This window comes from Poecilia reticulata, linkage group LG17 (assembly GCF_000633615.1).
Source record: "Poecilia reticulata strain Guanapo linkage group LG17, Guppy_female_1.0+MT, whole genome shotgun sequence".
In the NCBI taxonomy this organism is placed as follows: Eukaryota; Metazoa; Chordata; class Actinopteri; order Cyprinodontiformes; family Poeciliidae; genus Poecilia; species Poecilia reticulata.
This window is the reverse complement of record NC_024347.1, coordinates 1,429,488-1,452,761: the sequence shown is the minus strand read 5'-3', so window position 1 is coordinate 1,452,761 and position 23,274 is coordinate 1,429,488. Positions and strand designations below refer to the sequence as shown.

Here is a 23,274-nt window from a genome sequence, read left to right as displayed (position 1 = left end):
GCGGAGCTGGTTGGGGCGCAAATGAGCGGAGGGAGCAGTGAAGAATCAGGAAAATAAATACATTATTTCCTCATTATTTTAATACTCACCACCTTTTCACAGCGAAAATGGCGCATGCTCCTCCACAAACGCACGTTTGCAGATGTGATTCCTTGTTTGAAGTGTGTAAAATACGGCACAAAAAGAACAACAAGCTCGGGCGTTTCACAAGACCCATCACTTTAGGCAGGCGACACAAACAGGAGAGTATAAACAGTGACCAAACATCTTACAAAGAAGGAAAATATTTGCTCCAATTCACGTCGAACTCAATTTAACGCTGACTGACAGCTGGTAAAAACAAGAGCTCTCTAGCTGCAGTACTCAGCACACTTTGTTTTTAACAGCAGCACAAGGAAACACTTTCAAAATAAAGACAAATGGAGCCAAATTTAAACAGAGACCAAATTTGTGATCAAATTTTAAATAGTTAGGTGAAGTTTTGAGTCAATGCTGCAGATTAATGGCTCTTCAATTCAAAAATGCAATGTCCCATTCGCTTTAAAAGCAGGAACACAAATCTGGCATAGATGTTCAACATTGGAAACGAAAGAAAAAACTATTTAGATTTGCAAACTGTTGTCCTCAGTGAACATTTCATGCGTTTAGACATCCCTGTGACTGGAAGCTGACTTTGTTGAGATGCACGAGTTTATTGCTGCACCCAGCACTATTTATTATACATATGGCAGCCAGACTAAAGTTTGAGGTAGATCTCAGTAAATCTTATTACAAATGGAGCACAAAAACAAGTTTAAGTGTAGACACGTCTCACAAAAAAAAAAACAAAAAAAAAACTTTCTTTCACAGTACAAGGCTGCTTAGTAATGGGATTTGTAAATCCTATTTCCTCTTTTTCCTCTTTAGGTAAAGATCAAACAAGATGAAAACACTGTAACCCATCCAAAATACGTCTGTGTTACTTCACAAAAACATGATTTTGAACACCTTTCGCTCCAGAAATAGAGGCTCAACAATTGTAATTTAACAATGTGGCTGTATGTTTCACAACTTATTGCCAGAAGAGAGCCGAGACATAAAAACTAATTAAACTAATTATATAGTTAAATACTTATAATAACTGAGTCTATTATATACCACTAATGTTAAGACTGATGTTAATATATCTGCTGTTATGATTTATAAACACTGCAGAGATTTCAAGAAGTGATTGCCGGTTGACTTCTTCTGCTCACCTTCAGCTTTGTCTTTTGGCGGCTGCTCGGTAAGCTCCACCATTCGTTATGGGATTTTGAACAGTTTCAGCGTCTGCAACTGTTGAAAAATCATTAAGACTGACCAGAGAAGCTCAGACCTTCCTGAGTCTGCAGATCTGCCTCTTAGACTGACAACATGCCAAGGAAATGAACAGCGTGTTTTTTAAATGAATCTGAGAACTTGTTTGCTGCAWTTCCTGCAATTGCACTGAAACACAAACTGAAACGCGTCTACGTCTGATTTCTGAAGGATCAGAAATCCCACATGGTCGTGTGAGGAAAAGAAGAAGAGGAAACACCCAGCGAGTGGCAGCTGCCAGGATAAAGATGTTTTCCTTGCAAAGTCTCGATGTCAGAGGAGAACGAGCAGATGGTTTACAGATGATAGAGAGTCATCAGTAGCACAAATAAGGACTTGCAACAATGAAGTGTACAGTATAGAATCTCTGAACGCGCGACACTGAGCCTTGAAGCAGATGGGCGACAGCAGCAGAAGACCAAGGCTGGTGCCGGTGCGACGGGAAACGGAGGCTACAATTCACACAAGTTCAACCGAACTGAGCAAAAAAAAAAAAGCCTGGTCTGATGAGTCGCAATGTTAGCTGTGACAATCAGGAGGCAGACATCAAATTTAGCATAAATATCATTATAGCACAGATCTTTTAGCTTTCWCTTAGCCAAGGTTTAGTCATATGAAGGAAACATTGTGAAGTTGGTTATGGCGTTTAAGTCCAGGGGGAATAAATTCAATACTGGCCAAAATAAGACCTACATGAAGGATTTTTGGCTATTATTTCCAGCGGCCWTTGGACGGGCCAGGTYGCTAGTCCATCACATTTTACTTAAAAAAAATAAAAACCTCATTGTTATTTTCATTCAGCTTAGCCACCTGAGTGGAATGGCTTTCAATCACAAAAAAATATTTTAAAAAGTTTGAAATTATAAAACTGTTTCAAACGCAGTCCATCTAATAAAYACAATTAGATGAATTTATATTTATCTAGTTGAATCAAGGCTAACTTGATTTTCTTTTTCGGTTCAACTTAACCAAAAAACTTAACATGTTTATTTAAATGCTAAATAACTTTTTGAACGTTTTATTAGTGATGACAAAGTAAACCAGTTATTCTTGTTGAAAGTCCCATTCCCTTTGACAGTAAAATAAAACTCCACCAAAAGAAAGGCAAAAAAAAAAAAAAAGTGACCACTGCAGTGCTGAAATAAATGTCACCGTGGAAGAAAAATACAACCTTAAAGAGACACATTTAAGAGTTCACTTACTTTCTCATCTCGTGATAAACATCCATCCCTTGCCATACAGACATTTAATGCTTTCATTCAAGTGTTTCAATGAAATTAGCCTGATCGCTGAGTGGAAAATTAATTAATAACATTGATAATTAAAAGATTTAACCAGTTCACCGTGCAGTTACAGACAACATTCGCTGATTCCATTTACCCGGAATTAGCTGATTTATACACTTTTAGCAGGAAGATCATTACACTCAGCGGCATTCTTTAATCAAAACAAGCAAGTCTAAGAGCGTATCTTGTCGCCGTTTTGTGAACATTTACAGATAATCATCTACTTAGGCAGAAGAGCCTCCAACAGATTGACATTGAGGAAACATAATTGGCCAGTGGCCCTCGTGCGAGCGCAGACAGCTTACCRTCTCCTCAAACTGCCCTCGTGTTTTCACGCCCACGCGCTCCACAAGTGTGACCTTCCCGCGTCCTGTGGTGTCGTGCTCCAACAGTCCCGTTTTTGAAATTCTAATTTCTATTCAATTTCCCTTTCAGATTCGCCTCACAGTAAGCAGAAATTAATTAGCTAGCCCGCATGCTAGACTGGCAGAACATAATACGGCTCTCCTGGAAGAGGCCCGCTCACGGCCACGCGCGAATTTCCACCGCGTGTTTGTGTGCGCGCGCATATGGCACGAACAGTTTTAACGTGCATAACTACAAGGTGGGATCTCAAATTAGCAAGGTGATGACTTTCTCTACCTCTACTACACCTGAGTGAAAAAAATTAAAGGAGTAAAGATTTCGCTCGAATGTAAATGAAGATGAAATTTGCATATCCTTCCCCTTCGCCTCCTCGTGTGTGTTCATCATCGCGGTGTGCTTTTTACAGGTTTGTGTGAGTGCTGCGCCCTGCCGTCCTTGGCAGCTAGTCCTCTCTCTCTCTCTCTCTCTCTCTCTCTTTCTCTCTYTCCTGCATTCTAAATCAAGATCATACATCACATTTGTCTGATGACAAACACAGCTTTGGACTTTTCTGCCAACAAGCCCAGCTGCAGAGTTGAGAGAACAAAGAGCCTGCTAAATCTCCCTTTTGACTCTGTCTGCCATCTTCCCTTCCCCTCTGTCACTTGTCTCCTGCCTTCTGTCACCGTCTTGCTCCACCCATCAAGCTTCCTTTTATTTCTTTAAACCTACGGGCAAGACATCGGTTTGACCCTCTGTTCTTTTATTTCTAATTTTCTCCATCTCTCTATTTTTTCCCCTCTGAGGAGATTAACACAATCTCTCCTCGGTGTGAGAAAACAAACACAGATAATCCCGAGCGCGCTGCTGGCGTGTGACCGGGGATTAGCCAGCCGTTTTAAGTGAGAGCATATGGAAATAATAACGGCGAACCGACGCGCGCATCATCCAGTTTGTCCCCCGCCGCTCCCCGTCTCTCAGGTATGAAGAATGAAAGGCACACAAAACAGCGCGAGCTTTACACACCCCAGAGAGCCCACCTGAAAAGTGAAACCTGCTGGTGAATCGGGATACAGACATATTTCGTATTTCACACGTTAATGCTGCTATTGTGATGGCGTCTATAGTGATCCCACTTTGTAATACGACATGCTATTAGGAGCGGTGTACATGTGTAATGAGGTGTTTAAAAAAAAAAAAAAAAAAATCACAGCTTTATTCCACAGTTGCCTCTTTTTTTGCACAAATCGTTAACAGTTTGCTGTGACAGAGATTAGAAATGCAGCTGCAAACGTTTAACAACCCATCTGTGGCGGGAAATCCCACCCCTCCCCCCAAGATACCCACCTCTGTTAGACTAACTGAGCCACAATGGATTCATCTCAGTGAAGTGAAACTTGTCACCTRCAGGCGCCTGTTAAAGGGATAGTTCACATTTTCTCGTGTGAAGAAGGCACGTCTGAAAACACGCCAACGGTCCTGGAGAGACGCCCTGGCTTAGACGTCTCCCTGTTCCATCARAGCAAATTAGTGACTGAACTACCRTTTCAATGTGTCATCAGGTTCTGCAGAAGTGTAACGAATCATTCATTTGGATCACGTGTGTGGAACCAGACCAACACACCGCAAATACACCAAWTCATACCATTTCACCAAGTATTTTTGGTTTAGTGTCTWGTGCAAGTATCTCAGTAAACTTGAAGTAAGACAAAACACTTTTCAGCAAGTTAGCAACTTGTAAGTAGTACTGCTTTTAAAAAAGTACTAGCTCCATTGGCAGAGGATATTTAGCTTATGACAAGATATTAAATAATCTGCCAGTGGAATCTGCAAGTCATAAATTGTATTCATATCTTTGAAAAACAACAGATGAATTCACACCAGGAAATGTCTGTATGCTTGGTCCAGACCTAAAGCATTTACCTGACCATTTATTTCATCTGGAGCAATTAGCGTTCACATTTTTTTTTTTTTTTTTTGTTTTTAAACCAGACTGCAATTTGTAAACAAAAGCCATGCAAAAACAATTGTTGCTCCCATTCGACCGGAATGATGGGAGACGGGACAAAAGTAAAGACCTTGGGAAAAATTTTGGAAGTCCTGCTTTCTGCATGTGTGTTTGGAAATGTGTGCTGTTATTAAAACTGCAGTATAATCTTGAATATCAAGAGCAGCTCACACAAYGCAGATTTAGCGATGTGGTATTAATTTGAAACGCAGGAAACAGCAGCAGCAGCAGCGTTAGAGATATTGAAAGGCTGATTTTTGCATAATTCTAAGGTGGTTTTAATRCCCCCAAAAAAGTGAAACTGCTCCCTTTTCCTTCATAAGTAAAATGGAAGCTCTGGAAATCTCTTTAAGTCTAAATAATGTATGGTTAGTGCTGAGACCAATGGAGACATCTACTAGTTTAAAAAGACCAGTTAAAAAGAACAATGAAAAAAAAAAAAATCTTCAGTTCATAAAAAAAAAAATCTTTTTTTTTTATGAACTGCACTGGGTGGTTTATTTACACAGAAGCCAATAATTATTTAAGAAATTGTACTTTTATTGCTCTTCCTGTGGGAAACATASAAGGTAAATAACGTGTAATCTCGTAGACAAACATGATTGACATCACTAAGGCCATCCTCTTTGCTCTGATTGGTTGTTTCTGGCAGAGTGAAGCAATTCTGCAGATGGGAGGAAATAGATTAGCTCCATATTATCTGTCTCACATCATTCTGCGAGTACAGAGTGATGGTTTTAACAAATAATGTAAATTATGTTTTTTTTGTTKKTTTTTTTTWMMAAAWKSMMCYWMYKKWRSYTTWARGSYYCCMWYSSYTTYYYCYTTTKRMCMAMMRGRRRMMRSSGSKSYSRRKWAWKKTTWAAAAAAAAACACCAACTAAAAACCATTATGCTAATTCTGCAGATAATTTGTGTTTTTCTTCTCATTACGAATCATTTMTAAGAGGTAAACAAAGAAATGTAAACAAATGTAAAAGTGGAAACAAACTCCAACTATGCTACTCGTGAAGACGGACAGACACTGGCCGTCTGTGAGCGCGGACCCGGACTGAGTCAGACCCTCAGACAAGCMGAGCGCTCGGCCTGACTTGGCCTCCAGACAGGACGCAGGACGAGGCGAGGCAGCCGGGGAGAGATGCCGCGTTAGCGTGTTTACGCGCATGTATGCCTGCCGCGTCTCTCGCTCGCCTTTTTCTGTATTCGTCTGACATGTGAGGAGCTCAGACAGGGAGAGAACAGAATGCAAAGAGGCAGCAGCTGATGATGACAGGGCTGGGAGAGAGGTAATGGCAGGGGTGGAGGTTGGAGGGGGAGAAGAAAAGTGGGAGAATTCCTTTTTTTTTATTTCCAGGTGCTGACGGGAAATAAGCAGAGATAAGCAGGAGGTGGCCCCCTCACCTCCAAACTTGCAGGGTGTTAATGACCCAGTTTTCATYGCAAGTCACTACCCCGGTTTCGCCCGTGCCCCTCTTTGTGATGCACCCCTCCCTTTTTGTCTGTCTTCCGTTTCTCCAAATTTTTCTCAGCCTTCTCTCCATTTTGTCATCAAACACTCTCTTCTCTCTTGCAGTCTTCTTTTAACTCTCTCCCAAATCCTTGCTTCCTCTCTYCCTCTACTCTGCTACTTCCTAATCTGCTGTTAACCCTCCTGCAGCTCCCACCCACCTCCCATCTGACACGACGTTCTGAGGCAAAGGCGAACGCCGCTTTCCTGCTCTCCCTTTAGTTCTCCACCGCCGTTCCCCCGCAGTTTAAACACGGTGAGCCGCGAGGTCAAGTGTGCGYTATCGATGTGGGCTTCTGTATTTTTCTGCGGCTTCGGCTCGCATGTGTAGGTGAACGTCCACGCACCCAACCCAACCGCGGCCTCCGTGCACGAGAGAGCGCTTCTCGCAGACGAGCGGCCGGAGAGATTCGGCCCACAGCRGCGATGCGGAGGTCAGGTCCAGCGCGCTCTGGTATCACAAGTCGTTCTGCGCCGAAGCCCCTTCCCWCCCTGAAGGCACAACAACGGATHTTTCGAYGATTTAAATTTTTCVCCGCGCGAGAGCCGTCTTTTCTCGAAAATACCAGCACAAGGGCATGTGAGTCATAACAACATTCCCTGAACATGCACATAATATGCCTGGTTAAAATCCAAAATGTCCATTTGTTTTTTCCCTTCTTTCCTTTTYGGGTTTAATGAAGTCAAACCGACGGTAGCTTAGCACCAATTTAACRCCTTGTTTACTTTAATTGTATTAAAGTTATGAACTGCTTCACATTCCTTTTAGTAAAGTGTGAATTCCCTTAAAGGATTAACTCGCTTTTCATGAATCCTCGGCTGTTTGTTTCTTAATTGTACAGATATCAACCACTTTTATTCGCTCACAAGGGCTTGAAATAAGAGGCGGGAGCTGGTGGAACAGCTGGAAAAAGCCTCCACGAGGAACAAAGGCGGCCATTTTAGTTTTATTCTAAATGAACCACCAAGGGCTCTGTGATTTAGATTTTCTTACTTTTCTATCAAACATGGCAGCAACATGGCAGCAGCCTGATCCAACTTAATTTCCCGACCTTTTGTCGTGTTTTGGCAGACGGATAAAACCGATAAAAAAATTAAGGCAAACGCTTCATAAACTTTTCTTGCATTTCGTCACGTCACCATCACCAACTTCAAACGTCTTTTCCTATTTAGTGCAAGAGGTAGTGCTCAGCTAGTGCACTGAGGTCAGCGGAGTGATTCGGACAGGAGCTAAAGCCTGATGCATTAACGGGTCTGTTGGGACTTCCACCTGATTCATTACAAATGCAAAAAGAACACAACATTGAGATAGAGGTCGGGACGGCAACGATGACAAAGTGATGAGCCGCTATCGCTTCTGTTGTGGAAGAATATCATCTTTCCTACTGAGACCGAGGTTCTCGATGAACAGTACCGCCTGTTCGGCCGCAGATGAAATGTAACCCATCCTGAAGGACCCTCATGAGTGTTGCCGTCTGTTATTTGTCGTTTATGCGACGCTGTTTGGGATCTGTGTAACATCTGTACGAGCTGAAACTTTAAAATATATTCAATTAAAATAATGTTTTTAAAAGAACAAAAAAAAAAAAACACGACAAGACTTAAAAAGGATGTTCACCTACTCTCTCCCTCAAATCTGACCGAACAATTTCACAATTGGGTCTTATTATGAATTCATGCCGCACATTTCAGATTTTAATTTGCGAAACGAATAAAAAAAAAAGGAAAGCGCGTCTCATTTCTTTTCACTTTGAAGTTGCRCAAAGTTGGTGCCCTTCGTTTTTAAGTCGTTTTAAAGTTACCCGTTCGTTGCCCATTGTTTGGCACGCAAAAAGCTGTTTAAAACTTGGGTGCTTTTAATTTTTTCATGCGTTCACGACTGTGCGCTTGTGTTCGTCAGTGGTAAAATCCTAATTTGAGGTTGCAACGTGACAAAATGGGGAAAAAACAAGTTGGAAAAGCAGGAATATTTTTGCAGGTTCCTGTCTTGGCGTTGTGRGCGGGATTCGCTCGCTGCCAGTTGTTCACCGTACGTCCAATTTACCCCCTCGCCTGTTGTACGCCATCGATTCCCCTGGTAAACACCTCCTTTGCTTTCTCCGTCTTATCTTGTCATATTTTTGCCCCAATGTCCTCCTCTCTCACTGTAAGATATTCTCTCTGTGTTAAACTCATCCCAACTCTGGTTTTTTTTCCCATTTTAGCCTGCTTGCCTAGCTGTCTATCCCTTCCTCTTTTCCTCCCCGCACTTCTCACTCTCTGGCTGTGCTTATTTTTCTGTGCAAGGCTGTCACTGATTTCACTGCTCTTGCTGTCTGTGCATCTCTCTCCCTGTCTATTTGCACATCTCTCTCTCTCTCTCTCTAGTTCCCTCTGCCTCTTATTCCCTTGTTATAGTGTACTCTCTCCTGTCACTGCCTTGCAGGACCTCATTTAAACACGCTCCCCTCACTGCTGCCATCTCTTCATCCCCAAGTCTCTTTCTCCCTCATCATTCCGGGGTCCTTACCTTCCATTTCGTTCCTCTTGCGTCTTACACCCCCCCRCCCCCCACCCTCCTCTGCCGGCTTCCTCTGCTCAACTTGCTTATCTTCAAAGAGGTTTCCACGGGTCTGGAGTCCCTGTTCTACATATCACCCTGCAGGTCTGGATTGTTGTAACGTGACACCCTGTTGAATTCACACCCGCGCCCTTCATCTACATGCATCAGATGCATCTCAACAGGCTTACAAGCAACAAATCAGAGGAAGGATCGTGTAAAATGTCGACTGTCGATATTTTTAGATTCGCCTCTAAAAGCGGCAGTGTTCAGCGCTCAACAGATTTCTTTTATTTTTTTGCTTTAAATGTTTCAGAGGCAAACTAATTTTAATATCAAAGCTACGAGAGAGGATTAGGGTCACCGACGAACGAAAGGATTCCGACTTTAATCTCGGAATCCTGATTTCTGAGACTGAAGTCAGAATTTTGAGAAAGTGTGAGATTAAAAAAATCTGACTTCACAAGTTAGTGGRAAAAAAGTCAGAATTCTCAGATGAAATTCCAAATTCTGGCATTGAAAAAAGAATTTGGAGGAAAAAAGGTCAGAATTAAATTATTATTTTTCTGTACAAAGCAAACCTATGATAAAAAAAAAGAAAAGAAAGAAAAAATAATTGAAGAAACGTTTTCAAATTCAGTTAGGGCAAAAAATTATTTTCAAACCACTCTGATTTACTCTAAAAAAAWAAATAAATAAAAATTAAACCCTAAACCCAATGGCTCACTGTGCTGGCTGTGCCGGTAAGGGTTTGTGAAAACTAAAACGTATGATCTAAAAGAAGATGGCTGTTTTGAAACATGACCATGGAGTGCAGGTTCAAAGCTCTGGRGATGCACAGGATTTGTTCAACGACATTCTTGGTTGATAAACTTCCCAGATTTTATTTTAGGGCTGGACAAAACAGCTGAAAAATAAAATCTCTTGGTGGTTWTGTTTGTACCCAAATTCAATTCTAGCCCAATTTTTTTYCCTCATTTTTCTTTTTATAAAATGACAAATGATGGATATGTTAAAAAAAAGAAAAAAACAACAAAACTTTCATTTCAATCACCCCTTCTGGCAATCGACCTGAACTCAGAGCTCAGCCAAGCTGTAAAACAAGACAGTCGGCCCTGGACAGACTGGCATCACTCTGATTTATGGAAGCCCAAAGAGTGCATTAGTGAAGTAGAGAAAAAAAAAATCCAGATTTTTAAAATATTAAATCCTCATGAACAGCAGCAGATTGACTTATTAGCCAGCCCTACTTCATTCTTTTGTTGCTGTCAGGGTGAAAACATTTAGCATTGCTCTGCTTAGACATAAAATCAAATCCTCCCAAGGAAGAGTTGAGATTTCACAGAGTGGAAAAGTTAAATACACCTCTAAAGGATCCTTGAGCTGTCTAAACAGTTTACTCAGTTTACCATCGAGTTCTGTAAACTTTCCTTCACATGTACAGAGCTTTTGGTGTAATATTCATACATTTTGCCCTGAGTACAAAAACACAAACCTTCATAAATGATATTTGTGATTCTGAGGCAGACCAACCCAAGGAAGGGCGTGAAATTCAAGAGCGAGAAATAATCCGTGCTCTTCGAATTTTCCGTGGGGAGCAGAGAGGAGCTCAGTTTTTTCACATAATATCTGACTTGTGTTATATTGTCACGAAATAGGGATAGTTGTAACAAATATGTAAAAAACAAAACAAAACGTTTTTGTAAGTTACCTACTGCAGTTGGAAGCTAAATATATTTTACGAAGAAGAATGAATGGCTTAAATTTCAGAACTTAGATGTGAAAATCCTGTAAAAATAATAAAAAAAGCAAAACTTGTAGCTTTAATTACAGCAAAACGTTCTTCCATAAAGTCTCGACTCAGGGGGCCGAATACAACCCCACCCTGTTTTTAATTTGGAAGCACACAAATGAGAAAAATCTTTTTCTCCCGCCTCAAAAAATCACAAGTTACTTTTGTGTTGCTGAACGAAGTCAAACCTGAACATTTTTTGCAAGGGGAACCGAGACAGACCGCATTGTTGGGTCCGGGGCCCGTTCCACAGCCATGCAACACGCCTGCCTCAATAATAGAGCACTTAGCACATGCTGAGCGGCGATGTCATGTGCGCGGATCTGACGCCCCGCGGATCAGACACACTTCTGACATCATTAAAAATGAATTCTGTGTGTTTTCGCCGAAGCTCCGGGGAGGCTTCTGAAGAGCTCATTTAACATGAAAGTGTCACGTCTCAGACCGGCTTCCCACAACAGCCTCTCCTCCGCCGGGAGCGCGCGCGTGTCCGATCGGGAACCGGTCGCGAGAGCGAGGGCGCGTCGTTTTCATAGGAGCGTGATTATTGGATGCGGCTTTGAAACCGTAAGTGATCCGGCGTTACGCTATGGGGATCTATTAGGCAGCTGTGTGCCGAATGGGAATGCAAAAAAGCCTCAGCAATCCACGCAAACAGTCAAAACACACCTCAGCGGTGGTCAAAACACTTTTTCAGTAATTTGCACTCTGCTTCAAAAAAAAAAAAAAAAAGCGGAGGGAGGCATTTGCATTTAGATGCGCGGCGCTTTAATTGATTTCCGTACAGATGTTTCATTGTGTTTGCTGTAAACAGATGGAAATATTGATTAAGGAAAAAAAAGGGAGTCTGGTTCATTGCGAGTGAATCAAGCAAGAAATTGAGCTTGTTGTTGTCAGAAAGCCATCAAAAGGCTCCCTATCCGACGGGAGAGGGATGCAGAGAAAAGGTGGGATGAATACAGATTAGTTGGTTTCAAAAACAGGAAGAAAAAAAAGAAAAAGAAAGAAAGAAAGCTGAGTGACGAGGCTGCTAATTGATGAACTGTGTAAAACCTTACAGGCTTACAGTGGTTTCTGTTTATTTCCAGGTAATTCTACTTTAATGGGCTTAGACAACATGTTGTTAGCTATGCTTTGACTCTAAACAGCTTTCCTCTAAAGACCTTCCCACGTTACCTGTGTCATCCCCTCATCATCTGTTCCCCGTCTGCCTATGCTCTCCAAAACCTCTCCTGTACAGCTGGGGGATGTTTTTTTTTATCTCTCTTTCCCAAACACACAATCAATGTTTTCCTTCTCTTTTTTTTTTTTTTTTTTTGGTAACTGCACCTGCATCCTCTGTCCTCCTCCTCTCACCTTGTTGAGGGTGATGACCGCCTCCTGGCTCACGGCCGTGATGTTGAAGGTCTCCCCCGTCTCGCCCTCCAGGATGGTGTACTCCAGCTTGGCGTTCTCGCCGAGGTCGGCGTCGGTCGCGGAGATGCGCCCGATCTCGGCGCCGGGGATGGCGAGCTCGGAAACGGAGAAGGACCACATGCCTGGGAGCAGACGCACGGAGACACGCGTTAGCGCCACCCGTTAAATAAATATGGAATTGTCCCATATATGATACGGAAAGGTTGCCCATGTTGAGCAATCTTGAATTCTTGTCTGTTCTTTTATTTTTGTCTTGAGGTCTTAAGCATTGGTGATTGGGTAAAATGTTTTTGTAGTTGAAACCTTGAAGCCTTCCCTGACCATTTTAACTACATTACTTTTCTTTTTATACACAAATTTGTATGCAAATATAGCAACAGTCACTAAAAAAATTTGCCAYTTCCCAGTTTGTGACATATAAAAGTAACAAAATTTATTCTTCAATGTTTAGTTGAAAAAAAATTGTTTAGAAGAAAAAGGTAAAAAATAAAAACATCCTTCTGATCTTCTGATGAAATAAAATGACATTATTTTCTTGGTACAACAGTCACATCGGTTATAGTTAATCTAATTAACCTGAAATTAACTGAAACTGTCCTATTGGGAGTTTTTATCATCATTTGCTTCCTGGCATCCTAAAGCTTGAAGAGAGGTTACAAAAATATCAMAGTGATCGTTATTGAACAAAGGTATCAGTCAGGAGCTAGATGCAAAACAAGAGGTAAGCACTGTGAGTGTTTTCAGATTTAGGGTCTGCGAAACTGACTGGGACTGTGAAATTACACGGTGTAGCCGTCAGATGTATTCCTGCCCTCACCTATGTGCTGTTGCCTAGCAACTGTGATGGTGAAAACATTGAATAMWTTTTTTTTTTTAATCCAAACTTGTGGAGGGGAAGTGAAATTGAATCCAACCAAACATACACAACGCTGCACCTTACCAAAAGCGCATCATACCTACAGTGAAACACGGTGGTGGCAGCACTATGATCTGGGGTTGTGTATATGGAAGCAGTGCAACACTTGAGGCAAAACCCATTTTGACAGTGCTTTATTATTATTATTCAGCTTTCATTAYTACCATCASTCAATCCCACATTACGTATGCACGCGGTGACATCCATCGCCGCTGAATTCAGCAATAATTAGTTTGCTCATTAAATTTTTTTCTTTTCGTTCAAATGCTTCCCTATTACTAATCCAGCACTTTGCACATTAAGCATGAACTGCTTAACCACCAATCCCATGTCGCTTGGCGCCTGGTGGCAGTCTCCCCAAAGGGCCCGGCCCTTGTAGCCTCCCGTCATTTCCACAACGGTGTCCAAGTCGCGTCACGTCATTAGCGCTTGACACAATTCATTTGTCAGCTAAATGCGTCGCTACGTCCTCGGATCGACTCCCCACACCTGTGCCGAGCTAATAGTTACAACATTTCGTTCAGATAAGGCCAGCTGTTCATTTAAATCAGCGCAGCGGATGAAGGCAGCAGGCTTGAGCGCTAGCCGCTAGGATATTATTAAAAGGCGGAAAACTCGCTGCAAAAATAACTAAATTAAAGGAGGCTGGGGTTTGGAAGACAAGAAAGAGGTGACTGAGTGAAAGAACAAACTGCAGCGAAGGGAGATTCTCCGTCTACCTTCCATTTAAGCTTGATGAACTGAGCCACCTACTCATTACAATCATCTGCTTCTTAGTCCCAGAGTTGTCCATTTCTTCCTCCTGCTTAACAAGCATTCATTAAGATAACAGGGGTCTTTCCTGTTCGCTGCCATTATGTTAAAACATGCATTTTTTTTTTCTTTTCCAGCGGTGTTCACATTAAAGCAGAACTTCATGAATCCATCTGCTGGCTTTGCAGTTTACRTCTGATTTGTGATGAAAATACAAGGTACAAGGGAACTTTTTAGGCTTTAAAACGACACACTCCCACACTACTGAATTCACACATTATCCAGACATCTCATTTCATCTTAACACACACACACACACACACACACACGCGCGCAGAGAGAGAGAGAGAGCTGCCACGGGCAAGAACACGGTCTGTGGAAAACGTAGAAATCGAGGAAACGGGTTCGGCACGCACACATCGAACATCGGCTGTTATCTCCCTCAGCTAACGCTAAAGGAACCAGATCAGACTTGTAAACACCACAGAGAACAACGTCTCAACAAACACGTCGGGGCTGACAGGATGAAAGACAGATAGCGCTTCGACGAGGCCGTATCAGCGCCAGCAGGCAGCCAGGTGAATTCTGCAAACGTGACAACATCGTGGCAGAACAAAGAGGGACGCAGAGTCGGTTTGCCGATCRGAGTTTCGGTTCAGATGTGGAAGCGTCTATTGGCAGCGAGAGTCCTTCCCCTTAAGRCGCTCGCTGAGGTCCAATCTGTGGAGGCTGGCTTATGAATAGTTATTATTATCAAAAGCCAGTTTCTCATTCTGTTACAGAATATGACATTGCAGGCGTTAAAGAAACTAAACATTTTTGTTTCTTTCAAACTTTTTTTTTTTCCTGGTGTCACAAATGCATCTCTATGATAGATTTTGTGGACAGTTTTCCATGCATGAATATTTAGATGAAATATCAAAGTCTTTCTCCATTTATCTACTGCTGAGGCAATTATTTTTYCTATATGCATGTTTATGAAGTGTGATAGGGTGCTTTACATCTTTGCTGCGAACATTTCTGTGCTGCTACATTTCATGAATTCCCAGGGAACGATGGAGCATTTTTCAATCTCTTTGGTCTGTGGTCGGGTCAGAAAACGCAACACTCCTCCGATGTGTTCTGGGTCTGTCAGGTCTTCTCCTAGTTGAACTTACTAACAAAAGTAGTAAGCAGTAACCACTACTTACTACTAGTTACAGCGGTTGCTGCTGACTAAGTAGTAACCACCGAAGCTAGCTGAGTTTTCATCAGTCATAAAAAAACAAAACTGCAAAAAATAATTGATTTCTAAAGTTTTTGGGCGGTGTTTTTTTTTTTCTGCCATATCGAAATTGATGTATTAACTGCAACGGAAACACTTTTAGTCACGTGATCAACAATCCAATGTTACCATTGGTGAAAACAACAAAGTCACTTCATCTGCAAAAAGCAGCGTTGTGACATTTYCTTTAGTTTCCTTTTTATTAATGTTCAACCAATCAAATTCAAACTAAAAAGCATAAATTTGTGGGGTTAAACTGAAAAGCCACTCCCATCTCAGCAGATTTCGCCAACAAAGCAATTCAAAGCGTCTCGCGTGAAATGAAATATTTGAGCTCTCACTCTCCGATGTCCCCTCTAGAGTTTGAGGATAGAGAGTAATTCTACACGGGCTCATAAATTGGACTACGCAATAATGTCTATGTCTAATGTTTGGGTTTGAAGACGTTATGATCTTCACCACCTCGGTTTTTTTTTTTTTTCAAAAGCAGCCGTGACAAGACGAGGACAACATGCGCGCTCACGCAAGAGCTCGACATCCACGACCTGAAAGCGTTCGCCRCCTAATTAGTATCACTCTAAATATTGTCGTAAATTAATGAATATGAGCACGGTGCTCATTATCGGAAAGGGGATAAACTTGTTTTTTCTTTTGAATATAATGCAGAGTTGGCTTTATTTTTCAAGAAAAAAAAAACAAGAGGGATTTGTTTCTTATTGCTAATATGTCTAAGTGATTCTGCTCGCTAGAACCAAATCATTTCCTCCACACACATTTTGAGCAGCAACTGTGACAGCAGCAATAAACCCATTGTTGGCCTTTAAGCTCCCAGGGACTGTGAGTCGGCCCTATAACTGCCTTTCAACCAACTCTTTAGGCCACTTCTTTCCCTGATTTTCTTTTTTTTATTTTATTTTTCTTTCAGACTTTCTGCAATTTTCTCAACGTGCTCCAGTAGATGCAGTCAAGGACTCCTTCCCACTCTTTAAGCTCCTATGTTAAACGTGTCAGTGGCCTTCAATACGCTTGCATCAAACAGCTACTTTAAAGAAAAAGGGAAAAATAAAGATGACTGATTTAAGTGAATGTGGAGCTATACGATTTTCTTTTCAAAAACTCAGAAGAAAAAAACCCCCAGAAAGTAATCAACTATATTTATATACAGCTCTGGAAAAATTGAAAAAAAAAAAAAAATCAGTTTTTTTCTGATTTTACTTTTATGTTTATGTTTGAGTAAAATGAACGTTGTTCTTTTATTCTATGAAGTACCGACAACATGTCTCTGAAAGTCCAAGCAACAATTTAGTATTTATTTGCAGAAAATGAGAAATAATGAAAAAGACGCAGCATTTCAGACTTAAAAAAAATGCATTCATATTCATTTAGAAACAACAACACTAATGTTTTAACTCAGGAAGAGTTCAGAAATCAATATTTGGTGGAATAACCATGAGGTTTTCAATGGGGTTCTTATTTTTTTTCAATTTAACATATATGTCAACTTATTTAAATAACAAACTTGTGTTCACTCTCTAAGTAATTTGAATTATTCTTGGCCCAAATAGTAACTAAAATGAATAAAAATGCACCTAATGTACATAGAGAAATCAGCCACTTTATAACAGGCAATTTTATTTAACTTTCGCTGTACAACATTGATTTTGTGGTTGCTCTTTAAGTACAMACCGCTCAGTGAAGATAAAGGAAACCTCATAATTTGAGCTTCACTCACCATAACAGGAAGTTAACATTTGCTGGAGGCGTGAATCAGATGTTCACATTGTAAACAGTCCAATAAAAATCTTTCATAGCTGCCCCACAGCTGCTTGCTCAGGATTGTTATAGCAAAACAACAAATGGTTGGATTTGGAAGCGATTTGGTGGAGATGAAGAAGAGGAACTGGTTTTGTGGCGTGAAAAAGTATTTGCCCCCTTACAGACTTATTCTGTTTTAATCCATCCATCCATCCATCCATCCATCCATCCATCCATCCATCCATCCATCCATCCATCCATCCATCCATCCATCCATCCATCCATCCATCCATCCATCCATCCATCCATCCATCCATCCATCCATCCATCCATCCATCCATCCATCCATCCATCCATCCATCCATCCATCCATCCATCCATCCAGCCAGCCAGCCAGCCAGCCAGCCAGCCAGCCAGACAACAACCGTACACGCACAAAGATTTTCACCACCATATAGTAAATACAAATGTTTTGGAGAGGCATAATAAAAGTCTGAGATTAAATCTGAACAGATGTGAAGTTCTGAACGTCAACCGGCTGATCATGGTGGAAAACCATTTATTGTTGTTAAAAKGTCCATGAGGAAACAAACTACCAGCTGTCACACTCAATAAATTAAATCATTCTGTCTAACATCAAAATYTTCGATGACAAAAAAAAATGGCTACAAATAAATGTTAGTATCAGTTGTGTTTATGAGTATCCACCTCTTCACTCCCYACAATTCACAAAAACAGAGCATGTGTGGGAACGCTCGCACTGCGCTGCGAAATACAACCCACCTTCATGACACCAACCCAAAATGGTGGCGCCTGTTAATCTCTATAAAGTGACAGAAGCGCTGCATGAGGAATCCTCACCTGTGTTTGGAGACATCCAGTCAGTGTTTGCCTGACCGTTACAGGGCTTCCTAAAATATTCATACCTCTAGAAATTATTTATAGYTTGTATTCCACTGAGATTTCATGAGATTCACCAACAGAAAGCAGTTCATACTCACAATGGGATATGAAAAAAATAAGACTCTAAAAAGCCTGACGCACATTTGCATCCAGCGCCTCTAAATGGACGCTTTGTAAAACCAACGACAGCTGCAGCTCTCCTCCAGTTTCTTTTTTTCTCCACATGTGGGGACTGGACATATTTGATCAGTTTTCTTTGCAAAATAACCCAGGCTTCATYGCACTGGATGGGTACCTCTGTGCACTTTTCAAGTCATGCCACAGACTCTCAATTAGATTTTTGTCTGGAGCTTCCCAACACGAATGTGMATCGTTAAGCAAGTGGAGGCTCTTATGTTTTTCTTCCAACAGTAGCTTTCCTCTTGCCACTCTTGTATAAATAAACTCTGTCTGTGGAGAGAATGACTAATAGTTTTTTATTCCAAATCAGACCATTCTTTGCACGCCTGCGAGTCGGGCAGACTGGGTTTGATTTGGGACCAAAATGGCAACAGTTGTTACATTTCCAGCTGGTGCAGATTGCTTTCACGCCGCATTGTGTCGAATGACCCAAAATAATTGAAAAACCCGTTCGCCCCTTCGCCTGTGGTGGCGCTGCATCGAGAATCACTGAAGGAAATGACACAAAAACCTCAGGAGAAGAAACTGAGCGCAACTTGCTTCTTCTCAAAATGCAAAACAAAAATGGAGTGGCTTGAAATTTCAGCGGTTGCAGGATTTCTCTTTTGCCATTTGTAACCACGAACCATTTCTCCATCTAGCGTGTTTGACTTGTGTGTTTGTTTTGGTTGCATTTACCCAGAATACCCTGCCCCTTAGTCCGCTTCCTGCTTTTGAAGGGGTCTCCGGTCCGCTTAGCGCTCACATCGTAGGTTTTTAAACGGACCAGAGTTCGCCTTTTTTGTGCCCAATTGCACCTCAAGAAACTAACCCGACTTTCCAGGCAAACACTGGATTTTGATTGAAGCGGAYGAAACGAGGCGGATCAGGATGCACCCCGACTGTTTTTGACAGAGTTACTGAAGGRTGTCACCTGGTGTAATTTCGGACTTTGTTGTGCTTTGGCAGGTTAACCCAGGCCATAGCAGTACATTACAAAGCATATGAAAGCAGTCAGAGAGCACGCCGTTTTGGGGAGAATTTATTTRACCGCCGACAAAGTTTGTCAATGCCCACATGGCCGTGCGGGGCTCGGCTCGCTGAAAAGGGACAGAAAGTGCCAATAACTCAATGCTAAATGCCAGTTTATGTGGTGTGATTACCAAGCCCACCATCTGGGACTGACATCACACCAGAAGGCTGTAACGAAGGCAGTTTGAACATAAACGTGCCTGTTGCTAGTGAGGAAGCAAATTAACAAAGTTATTCACAAATCAGAGAGCGCGGTTCTTATTGATCTGGAGAGGACTGCGTGGCAAAGTAGGACACAACATGCTCTGGAGTTATTTGATGTTTTTTTTTTTTTTGCAAGCACACACACACACGCACACACACACCAAGACGGAGAACATTTCCAGCCTTGTTCTGTCTAATGCACACTTGTCACACTTGGGGAGCGCTCAGGAGAATAGCGGCAAAGGGGGTGTGATGATGGTAAAGTAGGCTAGCCATAGTCATTATCAGCTTTCTGTTCACACTGGAGAGCAGCTGGCAACAAAACCCATACATCATTTCCACCTGTGATGGACTGGGAGGCAGAGGAGGACGGGGGAGAGATCCAGTGGGGGAAACGGGCAGAGAGGTTAGAGGASGAAAAAAGTGAGTGGTACGCCGCGAACAAATCAAAGCAGCTCAAAAAGCAGCCGAGCTTGGCCTGTGATAAAAATCACACCTYGGGTTTAAAATAGCGCGCGGACCACCTGTCTTCTGCTTTTGTTCACACGGCTGAGGCCATTAGAGAGAGCTGCGAGAAGCAGCATGGACATGTCAGCCTCGCTCATAATATCTCACTAATGTAGCTGATTCGGCTATTACTGTCCCACGGAAAGGAYGGGGCGCTCCTGTGCTGCGGATGGGCCCCGTCTTAGCAGCAAAAGGCACTTTCTCTTCGTGTCACTGTCTCAACTCCCCCCCCATGACTGCTGCACACCGCAGGGTTGCTGAAAGGGTGTAGCAGCATAAAACACTCGATCGACTCTGTAATTCTCAATATGTCACTCTCTCTGACTAAGTTGTGTGCAGAAGGCCTTCATTATGGCATCAGGCTGAATTCAAACGGTCCTTTCTACCACAGATTGTGCCGCTATGTTCTCAGAAACAAGCATCATTCATCAACAGAAGCTGTTTATTTTGAAATACGAATACACGTCAAAAGATTTCTAAAAGCGAAGGCTCTTTTCTGCCAGCCGAACAGGCGCGTCAAAATGCTCACGTTTCAAAAAGCTGTTTTCAAGGTTTGAAAAACCCTCGATTACCATAGAGCGTGATAATCTGACCGCAATTTTCTTATAGAGGGCAATCTAACATTTGAACTGGGAAACCATTTGAAATGTCTATTCGCTAATAGTTAGAACTTTTAGTTGGGTGTTCAGTATAACTTTGAATGCGTTCTTGTCTGTTTYGTCTTTGAATGAATGCCGTGTTTGGTAGCGTTGACTTAAGTTTCTGCTTCTGTGCATAAAGATGTTATTCTGTGTTTTGGAACTGAAAACTGAAAAGCGAAACACATTCTTTCRAATTCGTTTTGGGCCCCATCGACACTCACAAAGGAGATTGGTGAGCTCTTAATGAAGACGCAGACGGTGATGAACAGACAARACTGAAGAACCAAGAAGCCAACCAGCCTTTACTCAGGATTGTCAACTTGGTTAAGATCTTCTATCAGTAGCAACCTTTTTTTTCCCACCATATAATCTGTAAAGTTCTGACAGGTTTCAATTTGTTTCGCTTTGGTACCAGAAGTTACACAAGCTGCCTGTCAAGATAACTGTCATCAGCTGTTGGGTGACGTTCGTATTTCCCCCCCTTTCTGTCTCATTACTTGCAAATAAAGGCCACTGGAGCTAAAAATAAATAAATAAATAAATACTTTAATAGACTGTTTACTATTCGGTTTCGAAATTCGAGTAAAAATCCTCCAAAACATTCAAGAGGAAAGGAGCCAGGAAAGGAGCCACCAGTCAGTTAGTCCCGAGAGTCAAACCTTCCCAGCTGGGCAACAACTTAACAGAGATATTCACCGTCTGCAAATTCATCTGCTTCGTCCAAAATTGGCTTCCAGTGACAAAAAGAGTCTGATTTTATAACCAAACCAAAAAAAAAAAAAAAAAAAATCCTCTAATCAGATTCATAGCGGGGGTGCAAAAGCTAATTTTCCTTACAGTTAGATCAGATACTTACGACTCCAAACCCCTCAAAGCAGAAACCATTGAATATATTACCAATAATGTAGCGATTGGTTCCAAAAGTGACAAGTTCCAATTTGTTCATTAAATTTCAACTAATCTATCAATACTGGGTTTCTCAATATACATATTATTAGTTTATGCAGTTAGATCTATCCAAAATGAAGGCAAAGACTTTACTCCATCAGACTGTTTTTGTTGTTTTGATAGATTTGAGACGATCAAATCATAAGCAGCATTCAGTAGCCTTATACATTGCTGCAAGGGACTGGGAGTTTTTGCAGGTGACTTGATTTAGAGCCACGCTGGCGGCAGCAGCATAAGCTGTAAACGAAGCAGAATGACAGGTGGTGGGTGTTAATTGGAGCGGCTGCAGTTTAATGCAGGTTTAAAAGTGCAGAAAAAGACCTAAAATTGACAAATTGCCAGATAAAGGCGGTGTGATCTGACTGAAGGATTGGGGAAGGGGTTATCGGGGAGGCAGAGGAGTGTGGGGGGTGGGTGTCATAAAATTCCTAATAAATGTAAAATGAAAGCCATTGTGTGAGAGAGAGATGTGAAGAAAAGAACAGACAGGATGAGAAACCGCACATTTTGAAGACGAGGGTGGACAAGAGACTCTGCTGTAAAAGCACTTGTAGATGAGAGGCGGAGGGGGTTAAGTGGAAATGTATATATAAAAAAGAAGAAGAGGAGAACGCGCACTGCCACATCTTATCTGAGGCAGAGGAGGCATGCTTCTTGTGATGCCGCTGGTGGCTGAAGGCTGCGAGTTAGAGAAGTCATTAAAAAAAACGTCTAGCTGGCTAAAGCGCATGCAGTGGTTTTGAAAATAGCTTGAATAAAATTTGCATCCGTTTTGGTGAAAGGGGGGGTGGAGGGCTGGAGGAGTCCACCGCAGAGGCATTTATACCCAAGAGGGTTTAAGGAAAAAGGCCAGCGAGACGAAGGGGATGATCAAGACGAGCGCACTGTGATTTAGGCATCACCGAGACAGACCGATGAAGGAGGGATAGAGGGATGAAAAGAGTCCTGCAACTGCCATCTAAAGAGGTTTTTCTTTTTTTCTCCATCCTTCTAAAGGCGCAGTGGGGGTGRAATTAAGCTGAATGCTGTGAAAGTGTAAGTGATGCCTTCTATCTCAGTACTCATGGGGTTAATAAGAAAATAGAGAGGATTTTATTCTTCCCCGGCTCCGGGGCAAGCCTTGCGGAGCGCCGCACGCTGCTGCTGCTGCTTAACTTGCCGTGTACAGAGGTAGGCCATTAGCCATTACCAAGCTCAGTTCACACGCCTTGTGGAGTAGGAGTAAAAATGTGAGGTGTGCCCGAGTGCGTGCGCGTTCGATAATCCATTACCGTGTGAATGAGCGCCCTGAAGCACACAGGCGTGGGCGCACCCAGGTGCCAACGCGGGAGCCAATCTAGTGTCTTTTTGTTGCCTGCAGCCGACTTTAACGGTCCTACAAGAAGTGCCGGCGGCGAAAGAGACGAAGAATTAAAAAAAAAAAAAAACATTCCTGATCATAAGATCTTCAGAGGAAGTGTTTTGTTTTTCAATTCTTCATCAATTTTGGAGCTGTGAAGGATGTAAGGCGGTGAAAATGACCCATGCTTGTTTAGATGTTACACGTTTWGTTATTTTTAAACAGTATGTGTGCATTACAAATATTTCAATATTCACTCCTAGCTAACTTCCTCTWAGAATCAACGGGTTGTACATCGGTTTATTTTTCAGTTGTATTGCCTGTTTRGTAAAAATCAGKTCCTTGTCCTACGGTTCCYTCCGTACAGAGGGGCTAGCCTCGCAGCTGCTGAGAAAAGATTGCCTGCGTTGAAGTTTGAGACTTTGATGCTACAAAGCTTACCAGAAATTGCCTGCGCCGTGAACAGCCATCTTCCGCTGAGGATCAGRAAATGCTAATCTGAATGAGGCGGCCGTTATCGTTTATTCGGTATTCGGAAGAGCGACCAACACAGACTGAACGGCTTCTATCAATCCCTCCGCTGTCATTGCTAAAAACACAGGCAGACTACAAATTGGTGTCATCGC

General features: G+C 42.1%; 1 protein-coding gene across 4 annotated transcripts in view; it reads right to left on the bottom strand.

The window, feature by feature from the left end:
* cdh24b (cadherin 24, type 2b) overlaps positions 1-23,274 on the bottom strand; it is a 228,829-nt gene that overhangs the window by 38,439 nt on the left and 167,116 nt on the right. For all 4 annotated transcript variants that reach the window (XM_017310022.1, XM_008432992.2, XM_017310023.1 and 1 more), the window contains one exon: positions 12,168-12,349. In XM_017310022.1, the coding sequence (XP_017165511.1) occupies positions 12,168-12,349 (182 nt within the window). The remainder of the gene's footprint in view (positions 1-12,167; positions 12,350-23,274) is intronic.